Source organism: Talpa occidentalis, unplaced genomic scaffold, assembly GCF_014898055.3.
Source record: "Talpa occidentalis isolate TD23 unplaced genomic scaffold, MPIMG_talOcc4v2.1 talOcc4.3, whole genome shotgun sequence".
NCBI lineage: Eukaryota > Metazoa > Chordata > Mammalia > Eulipotyphla > Talpidae > Talpa > Talpa occidentalis.
This window is the reverse complement of record NW_023603184.1, coordinates 34507857-34517855: the sequence shown is the minus strand read 5'-3', so window position 1 is coordinate 34517855 and position 9999 is coordinate 34507857. Positions and strand designations below refer to the sequence as shown.

The 9999-nt window shown below is 50.6% G+C and overlaps 2 protein-coding genes across 5 annotated transcripts; one reads left to right on the top strand and one right to left on the bottom strand.

Annotated features, from left to right (window-relative positions):
- Positions 1 to 1451: 1451 nt before the first annotated feature.
- TIMM10B (translocase of inner mitochondrial membrane 10B) lies at positions 1452 to 3218 on the bottom strand. The gene is made up of 3 exons (XM_037522784.2): positions 3110 to 3218; positions 2818 to 2913; positions 1452 to 2626 (listed from the first exon to the last, which is right to left on the bottom strand). The coding sequence occupies exons 1-3, from the start codon at positions 3143 to 3145 to the stop codon at positions 2450 to 2452; spliced, it is 309 nt and encodes a 102-aa protein (XP_037378681.1). The 5' UTR covers positions 3146 to 3218; the 3' UTR covers positions 1452 to 2449.
- Positions 3219 to 3316: 98 nt separating this feature from the next.
- On the top strand, positions 3317 to 8022 carry ARFIP2 (ADP ribosylation factor interacting protein 2). 4 transcript variants are annotated; one of them, XM_054699424.1, is made up of 9 exons: positions 3317 to 3439; positions 3623 to 3753; positions 4195 to 4335; positions 4592 to 4688; positions 5329 to 5447; positions 5616 to 5837; positions 6349 to 6506; positions 6652 to 6826; positions 7269 to 8022. In XM_054699424.1, the coding sequence occupies exons 3-9, from the start codon at positions 4237 to 4239 to the stop codon at positions 7422 to 7424; spliced, it is 1026 nt and encodes a 341-aa protein (XP_054555399.1). In that variant the 5' UTR covers positions 3317 to 3439; positions 3623 to 3753; positions 4195 to 4236; the 3' UTR covers positions 7425 to 8022. The 4 variants fall into 4 exon arrangements, with proteins under 4 accessions (XP_054555399.1, XP_037378677.1, XP_054555400.1 ...); XM_037522780.2 differs by lacking the exon at positions 3623 to 3753; XM_054699425.1 differs by lacking the exons at positions 3623 to 3753; positions 5616 to 5837.
- Positions 8023 to 9999: the final 1977 nt, after the last annotated feature.

Below are 9999 nucleotides of genomic sequence, written 5' to 3'. Positions count from 1 at the left end.
CTAAGGGACTGTGTGGAAATCATTGGAGACCGGGTCAAGAACTAGAGACCAAAATACTGAACGAACTGTCCATATAAACACTTAAGAATCAAGTGTTGAATAGAAAAACCAAGAGTTAGCTGTTTAAAGTAGGAAAGTGGCCTGAAAGAAATTGTGGGTGGTAAAGGAGGGGGTAGTTTTGAAGCCATTATAACAGTAATAATAACCCTGTCCACTATGTATGTGATAAAGGGATAAAACTTTGTATATATTCTTGTGCTTGAAACACTGCACTGCTCGCATTATGCTAATGGCTTTATGACAGGACTCAAGGGAGACCAGCAACTATAAAATATGTATAGTAGGAATAAGATTCCCCTCAGTATTTAATATATTTGTAACCATAAGGAGCCAGGAGACATGAAGATTAAACATTTTAGGAGCTCAGATTGAGGGATAGTTATATTTCCCTACCTACAGACGAGTATAGATGTGCAGGCCAATATACACTCTGGAGGCTCAAATATAGGCTTTAGCATCAGATCTATGTTCCAGTTAAAAGGAAGGATACACACCTACAATGATGTGCAAGAATCTCTCCACTAGCAGCAGAAATCTTAAGCCCCCATTCCCACATTTGGGAACTGGGAAGTTGACTCACTGCATTTATACTTTCCAAGGAGAGAATTTTATTGGATAGACATGAGATCACTCAGAAGGGAATTCCTGGTCATCAACTTTTACATTCTTCACCTTTTTGTTCAAGATTTGTTAAAAAGCTAACAGGTAAAAAGGGCAAAAAGCTAATTGAAACCACTTTTCTCTAGTAAGTGTATATAAGATGGGCTTCTGGTATTCTTGCTTTCTCAATTGCTAAGGGAAATATCTCTTATTTGTAGTTTGAATATAAGATAAAGCATGACATATACCAACAGAAACTATACCCATTGGATACTCAGTAGATATTATCTTGAAGCAAACTGGTATAATAAAAAGAACAAAGGATTTCACAATCAGATCTGCATTTTAATACAGGGTCTGCTGCCAGAGAGTTTTCACTTTCTGATTTGCACATCTGTGGGTGGCTGTTAAGTTTTTATACATTATTATTGTAGAAGCCAAAATCTAAGAGCTTCTATTTCCTCCATAAATAATGAAACATGGTGATCCGATGGGGTATGGTTGAGGAGGGCAAAATTAAGGAGAGCAGTGAAAGTACAAAATAGTTGCCATGGTGATTAGGAGAGGAATAGACCAGGAACCCATAAAGGGCTGCTTCTTGGTAATAAGGGCTTTGGTTGAAACCATGAATGTTACACAGCTGTTTTTCTCTAGCTGTTTGAATGGAGGGATAGAGGAAAAAAAAAAAAAAAAAAAACAGCTGAAATGATACAAAAAAGGATGCAAGGGTAGTGGAGTGAAATACCATTCAGACTGTTGAATAGGTAAGTAAATTCCACAAGGGGCCTGATTAGGAAAGAATGGAGAGGTTGGAATTAGAAATCACAGAACAGTGGGAACAAACAGTGGGATAGAGGTTGGAAAAGCTGGAATTAAGAGATTACAGACAAGTGTTGAATATATAAGGTAACGTTAAAGAGCTGGAAGGCTTTGCTTTTTATTCTTTTTTACCTAACTGTGCAGCACCATCTACTTCTCCCTTGAGAGTCTCATCTTCAAGTCTGACTGTACCCTTAGCTTTCCCCTTCCTGACTCCCCCGGTAGAAAAGAACACAGATTTTTGTTTACATATTTTACTGTTCATCCTGGGAAGTCAGAAAACAGAGTAAAACAACTTAGGGAAATGAATGAAACGCCAGAACACCCCAGAATTCTTAAAGTGTGCACCTCTGTTCTGGGGCTACTTACTTCCCAGAAAGCAGTGCCTAAAAGCCTCAGGATTTCTTCATCCGTTTTCCTTAGGTAGCTCCTCGATTGCCTGAATCCCCAAATTCCTTCTTATAAAACATAGTCCATGAAAAATATTATGGACGAATGCATACTGGCTCACAGGTCAGTCATTTAAGTCAGACATTTAAGTTAAGGACAGCAAATCATAGTGCCCATTCTCTGTGTCATCTGGGCAGGAACCCTCTTGCTGTCGCTACTACCAACCTTAAAATTGGTGCCAGAATTGTACCCACAGACCTTGCTTTGACCACATGCACTGCAATGTTGAAGTTTTCCTTCTATACCTGGAAGGGGATTTCTCAGCTGCCAGGGCTGAAGCCAGCAGATATGCACTAACTGACAAAACAAAGGATGTTGCCACTAAAATGGACGATGCTTCCCTAACCAGAATGTAAACCAAACAAGAGTACAAGTGGGTTTATTTGGCTCCAGGAGGAGCAATGGCACCCAGCTCTCAGGCAACACCCTCACTCTATACAGGCTTAACTCAGCCCAAGGCCCACCGGCTCCTTCAATTTGAGGGTCCACACAGTGCCTCCTCTTCTGGGGTTGGGGATAGCTAGCTGCCAGATGGTGAATTTCCCGGTTGTTCAGCAGCAACGCCAGGCACAGCTGAAGCAGCCTCGTAGTCTGCGATGCGGCGCTGTACCAAGGCCGGCATGAGCTGCACGTAAGCGGCCATGAGGCGGTGGTTGGAGTGGATCAGTTTCCCAGCACAACTGTGCAAACAGGCCTCCTGGAAGTAAGACAGGGTAGAAGTAGAGGCCAAAGGTGTCCGATAAGGTCTGTCTCCTTCCTTCCCATCCCCAGTCTAGGGGCGAGGGTCGTGGAAAGGACCCGGCCAGAAGCAGGGGCAGTGGGGGTAGGAAGGAAGCAGGCCACGGTTAACTCTGGGATGGGGGGTCGGCTCCATGCTCAGGTCCCCACCTCCTCCGCGTCCAGAGCTCGGTGGTGCAGGCTGGGCACGCAGCGCTGGAAGCAGAGTTCCGTCATTCGATTGTAGACCAACAGGAAGTCCCGCAACTGCGAGTAAAGGAGACCGAAAACTCAGCGCTCGGGAGCCCACGACTCCATGGAAGGCCCCCGCGGAGGTTCCCCGGGACGGCGCGCCACTGCCCGACGCTCCCAGCCCTCGGATCCCTGGTCCTGCGGCTCCCGCGGTGCGGACGCGGCCGAGAGCAGAACGAACGGCCCGAGAGCGTTTTGAGGTCGCACTCACGTTTCTCAGCTGCTGCTGCTGCTGCTGCTCCATCATGCCACCGGCGCAAGCCTGCCGTCATTTCCGTTACAGCGTCTCGGTAACGCCCCGGAAGTAATCGCTCCCTTCTTCTCCTGGGCTGAGGGGTCGAGTCAAGGATTGCCCTGCCCCCGCTGACGACGTCACTTCCGCCCTTATAATCTGCGACGTGGCCGGCTTCTTCTGCCCGGGAGAGGACGTCACTTCCGCCGAGTCCCTGACCTGCTGCTAGGATCGCGACGGGGACTGGAGCCCGAGGTCCCCGTGCGGCCAGGGCCTGGCGCCCCGAGGGGAAGAGCGGCCCTGTCCGAGGTGAGAGGCGTGCACTCGGGCAGGGAGAACTTGAATGCATGAACCTGTCCTGGGGCAAGATGCCTCTGTGCCTTGGGGAAGGATGAGGACACACCTGATGCCCAGGTGTAAGGGGGGGAGGGGCCGGGACTCACACCTGGGGAGACATAACTCGCCTAGTTTCTGGAAAAAGGCTTTCCCCAGGGAAGGGGGACCATACACCTACTGATTCAACGAAAGCCTCCTGGGGAGGGCCTGAGGAGTGGAGGTGCATGGAATGGAGGAGGGGAGAACACCTGAAGGAAAGAGGAAGAAACAAGAAAGGAGTGTGAAAGGTCAAACATTGGAGAGCAAACAATGCTGAATGGGGCCTGGGCACCTGAGTCCTGGGAAGGGATTCGGTCTCCTGATAGGGGAAACCCATGCATGGGGATAAGCTTCGAGAGAGCGGACTTCATCTCTTGTTCGCTGCTGTATGTGCATGACACGGTTGTAGGCACTGCTTAAATGGCTCTTGGGTGATTGAATGTATGCATGCTCACTGGAGACCTAGTGGGGTTGGAGGAGCCTTAAGACACTTGAGGCCTGAGTGTGCTTGTGTAAAAATAAGTGCTGTGGAAGAGGGGTTTGGGCAAACTTGAGGAAAAGAGTGGTAGGCAAGCCCCCAGAAAACTCAAGCCCTGGGACAACCTCTAAAACCTCAGAAATGATAAGGGAGAACTTACTCTTCTAGAGTACTGGCCAGTTTCCAGAACTGTCTGTGTTGGGCTTTGCAGGGCACTGGGGTGGAGACTTTGAGTCCAGTCCCTTCCCTAGCCATGACGGACGGGATCCTAGGGAAGGCAGCCACAATGGAGATCCCCATCCACGGGAACGGCGAAGCTGGGCAGCTACCTGAGGATGATGGGCTGGAGCAGGTGCTTCTGTTTGATTCTCCTCTGTGTTGTTTTGATTTGGGAATCCCAACTCAAATTGTGGGTTCTCACCCCTAATTCCAGTAGCCTTCCCCTAACTTACCTAATTCCCTTCAATGTTTTTACAAATCTTCATTCTGATTCTGTGCAGACTTCCCTTGTGTGCTCTCTCTATGATGCTTCAATCCAAGCTTGTTCTCACCCCCAAATGCTTCAGCTGCCCCTATGTTCCTGAAGCCCCCTCTTCTCTGGCCTATAGGACCTCCAGCAGGTGATGGTGTCAGGACCCAACCTCAATGAAACCAGCATTGTGTCTGGTGGCTATGGGGGCTCTGGTGATGGACTCATCCCCACAGGTATGAATGATCAGAACAGGACATGAAGCTAGAAAGGGGGAGAGGAGTGACTCTGGAAGCATAGGATATATTTTAGAAAGCTTGCACTATGTCTGGAAATCTCGGGAACCTCTGCTGGTATGAACCTGATGGACTCCTCAGCCCAAGGCCAGCTCCCAGGGTTGTCCATCTGCTTTCACTTGCCATTTAGCCCCTAAGGTGCTCTGATCTGGAACTTTGTGAAGCTCTCAGGGTTTTATTTTAACCTCTAAAGTTTAGAGGAATAAATAACCCTGAATCTCACACTGACTAAGACTCCACAAGGGAACGTCAACCAGGTTTCCTGTCATCAGGACCCACCCCTCAAAACCTCCCTCTCTCTCTCTCTCAGCATACTTTCTTTAGTTTCCTCTGCCCAGTAACTCCCTCCACCCTCTCCCACTCCCTGCCACCACTTTAGAAGGAGGCAGATGTGTATTGGGATCTAGGTCTCAGAAACTAGTGGGTATGAGTTCCTCCTAGTGAGTAGAAGAATCCAATTGCCCCTAGCTTTTGCCCCTTGAGAAGAGTCATGTGCTGGGAGGGAAGTGTAAGTGGAGCCACAGAAGTGGTATCTGCTTGTCTCTGAGAGAGACTGGTGTCAGAGAACTTGGTCCTTTAGGGTCTGGCCGCCATCCATCTCACAGTGCCACTCCTGCTGGCCCCGGAGATGAGGTGGCTCGGGGCATCGCTGGAGAGAAGTTTGACATCGTCAAGAAATGGGGCATCAACACATACAAGGTGGGATTCAAGCACATCACCCTTGCTCAAAACTCCCCCTGGGTACCCTCTTCCAGATCCCAATACCCCATCTATGGCTGAGTCTAGGAGCCTGGGGATGCTGGGGTAGATACCTGTGGGGGGAGAGAGTGCTAGGGTCTCTGACCTATTCCCCCACTTCCCAATCAGTGCACAAAGCAGCTGTTATCTGAGCGATTTGGCCGAGGCTCCCGGACTGTGGACCTGGAGCTAGAGCTGCAGATTGAGTTGCTGCGTGAGACGAAGCGCAAGTATGAGAGTGTCCTGCAGCTGGGCCGGGCACTGACAGCCCACCTCTACAGCCTGCTGCAGACCCAGCATGCACTAGGTGATGCCTTTGCTGACCTCAGCCAGAAGTCCCCAGAGCTTCAGGTGCCTCAGCCGGCCAAAGAGGGTGGGGGGACTGGGCCCAGGCCCTCCCAGGCAGTTGCCCCTCAGCCTCCCTCCCTCCCTCCCTCCTGCAGCCCAGAGGTGGGCCCAGCTCTGCCCCCAGCAGCACTTACCTGTGGAGGCAGCCTAAGGGTTTGTACAGAAGTCCAGAAGTTGGGGGGGGTGGGAGCTTCACAGAAGATGCCTCACAAATAACTCTTCTCTGCGTTGGCAAGAATGCCTTAGGTGCTCAGCCTAATCGGAGCCCTTCCTTTGCCTGCTGCACTGGCTTTCCCTGTTCTAGTCCTGTGAACTTAATCCCCACATCCCTACCCCAGCCATCCCCAGGTGACCCCACTAACTTTCTGGCTAAAAAGAGCCTTGCTCAGGGTAGTCCTTGGTTGTTCCGGTTTTGATGGCTGTTTGCTCCCTGGGGAGGAAGGGAATGCAGGGCCCTACAGCTTCAGTGTGGTAGGGACTGTGACTCAAGGTTTCTCCTCCCTTCTGCCCTCAGGAGGAATTTGGCTACAATGCAGAGACGCAGAAGCTTCTGTGCAAGAATGGAGAGACACTGCTAGGGGCTGTGAACTTCTTTGTCTCTAGCATCAACACACTGGTCACCAAGACCATGGAAGACACACTCATGACTGTCAAGCAGTATGAGGCTGCCAGGTGTGGGCACTGGCTGGGCCTAGGGTTTGGGGAGTTGGCTGGCACGGGAGGAAATTTGAGCATTAGGGGCATAAAAATTCAGAAATGAAAGAGTATGTGTGGAGCACAAAGGGGTGGAGACCAGCTTATATCACCCCCTCCCCAGGCTGGAATATGATGCCTATCGAACAGACTTAGAGGAGCTGAGCCTAGGCCCCCGGGATGCAGGGACGCGTGGTCGACTTGAGAGTGCCCAGGCCACTTTCCAGGCCCATCGTGACAAATACGAGAAGCTTCGGGGAGATGTGGCTATCAAGCTCAAGTTCCTGGAAGAAAACAAGGTGCTAACCCCACCCCTTTGACCCCAGCCCACCTTTCTGTCCGTAATACTGCCCTTATCCTCAGACCCTCCCCAACATTGGATGGGGGAAACGCAGCCTGGCTAAGGAATGGGATCTGTGGGCTCTTCTCCAGCCCCCTCAACCTGTGGACCTTTCCCTATCACCATCCCTTTGATCCTTGGCCCTGTTTTGCTGTAGGAAGGCTGTTAGTCCCTGATACATAACTGGGAAGAAAATCACTCCCTGGGGAACCAGAACCCTAGCTCCAGCAAATCAAGTCAGATTGACCTTTCTCTTTTGCCTCCCTTGGAGGAGGCTGCCCCCACCCCAAATGCACCATCAGAGCAGAATCCATGTGCCCCTGGTCAGGGCTCAGGCTCAGACTCATAGCCCCTCAAGAAGGGCGTGAGTGCAGCCTCAGCTGACCTTGCTGGACCCCCAGATTAAGGTGATGCACAAGCAGCTGCTGCTCTTCCACAACGCCGTGTCCGCCTACTTTGCCGGGAACCAGAAACAACTGGAGCAGACCCTTCAGCAGTTCAACATCAAGCTGCGGCCTCCAGGAGCTGAGAAACCATCCTGGCTAGAGGAGCAGTGAGCCGCTCCCAGCCCAACCTGGCTACCAAGCAGGACATTGGGAGGGGCAGTCCCAGGGTGGGGGAGATTGGACATGGGACATCCCTTGCCACCTGCCCTCCGACTTGGGCTCCCTTTCTCTGACTGGGCCTGACACCAGTTTTGCCCATGCTACTATGGGTAGGGAGGGGATGTGCAGGCCCAGCAGCTGCTGCCCTGTTCTTTATCTTCCTGGGCTTCATTCCCAGATCTTTTCCTTCCACTCCACAGCCAAAGGCTATGACAGAACCACTCCCTGGCCAATGGCATCACTCCTCAGGCCTATCCCCAGCTCCTGGGGTGTGCTCCCTGATCAATGGCAGAGCCTCAAAAGGCCCTGTCAGCCAATGGCAGCTCTTCCTGGGCTCCGCTGGGCCAATGATGTTGCCTCCAGTACCCTTTGTCCCTCCTTTATGTGTGCGCGTTGCAGAAAAGGGGGCTGGGACCAAAAGGGTGGGGATACTGGGGGGAGCCCCATTTCTGGCCCTGCATCTGAATGGGCCTCCCCTCACCTACTCACCCAGTGGAATTGTGCTTAGAGTCCTGAGAGACCGGGACCTAGCACTAGGAATAAACCTTTCGTAAAAGCAGGCCCAGTGAGGTCAATTTATGGGGGGATTTTAGGCGGGTGGGTTGGGTGGAGAAATGCTCAGTGTAATCATACATCAAAATCTTACCAAGTGAGAAGAGCTGGGGTCAGACAAATGAAATTACAGGGTTTAGGACTAGTGTGAAGATCTGCTCTTCTCCCCAGCCCCAGTTTAAGCCAAAGCTTTATTTACCCTTTATGCCAGCACCAAGATAGCTATGGATTCTTAAGAGCACATGGCCCAGAGGGGGTTGGGCCTGCTGACCTTCATCCTGCATTCATTTATTCATAGAACAAACATGAATTAAGTGCTTTTATTTGCCAGGCACTGCGCTAGACCCTGGGGAAACATCAGTGAATAAAACAAGGTCCCTTACCACAGTGCTTATGGCCTAGTGAGGGATTCAGACAAGTAACCAGGCAACTACAATACAGTGATAAGTACTAGGATACAGAAGTACAAGGAGCAATGGGAGCACAGAGGAGGGGCATCTAACATAGAACTGGAGTGGAGGTGGGGATGTGAACGTGAAGCTGAAATGGGAAGGGTGAGTAAATGGACAGAGCAGGGAAAAGAGTGTCCTAGATAGAGACCAACACATGTGAAAACCCTAACTAGGAATTGCAGGAATTCACTGACCGGAATGAAAAGTAATGGGGGAGTAACTAAAGGAAGTCTGCAGAGGAAGCTAGTAAGAGATCAGGAAGATTTTTTTCAGGCTGATTACGTTTGTCCTTTGAAGAAAGGTAGACACAAAGCCCTTTATGCACAAGTTTGACAGCACTAGAAGTCTTGGGTGGAGGAAAGGGGTCATTGTGAGGCTTAAAGCAGTATAGTGCAGACCCAGGGCCCCTCATATTGGGTAGCCTAGTAACCCTTGCCAGAAATACCAGAGCAAGCATAACCCTGTGTGAAGCTCACTCACAAGCACTGGAGCACTTGTGCAGGATACAGAAATGGGATGCAAGGTTGAAGCAGTTATGCACCCAAACCTGAACTTGCATAAGGCAAGCAATCTCCCCAACAGCACTTTGATGTAGTCAGGGTCCAGGTGCCACTGGGAGGGCCAGTCCCAGGGTGGGGGACATTAAACATGGAACATCCCTTGCCACCTGCAAGGGGAGCACCAGAATTTTTCAGCATTCTTTGTAGAGGGCTGGTGGAAGGGGAAAACCCAGTAAATGATTCCTAATGGTGCAAAGTCCATTCAACCTGATTTTGCTCTTTTTCCTAGATCCTGCAGCTTCCAGGCAGGCCTCCTGGGCTTTGGTCAGCTTGTAGTCATCTGACTTGTTTATTAGGTGGGGTAGTCCACATAAAAATCCCCATTTATGAGTTATTGACGATTTTTCAATGTAGGGGGTATTGAATCTCCAAATGACTGAAGGCAGGACTGGAAAGCAGAGCTCAAACCCTGGTTTCTCCACCTCCAAGCTGACTGATAGGGTTAATGTTGGAGGAGTCAGGGCCCTCCCTTGCTTTCCCAGTGAAACATGGTTAATAAAAGATGCTACCTTTTAAGGTTATGAGTATTAAATGAGATAATATACGCCAAGCGGTTATATGCCTGACACATAATAAGCATTCAGTCCCTGTTAACAATATGATTTTCCTTATTTCCCACTGGGGCTGCTTCCCACAAAGGGATGATTCTGAGAATTGTTCTGTTCTTGGGAGTGAGCTAGGGAGTCGCTGGATGGTCTGAACCATAATTTCTTCCGGAGGGGGCTCCTGAGAGAGCTAACCATCTAGAGCCAAATCGAGCCCCCCACCTTTCTACCCCGCCAGCCCCTTCTCCCCGAGCTCTGGATACCGCCCTTCTACCTTGGAACCCTTCCGCCTCGCAGACATCGAGGTACCCGCGAGCCCTGGACCCCTCCCTGCTCAGCAGAGACCACACCAGCAAATTCCATAGGCGCCCCCCAAGGAGCTGCCGAGCCGGCTCCCAGAGTCCCAAATTCCTGCTGT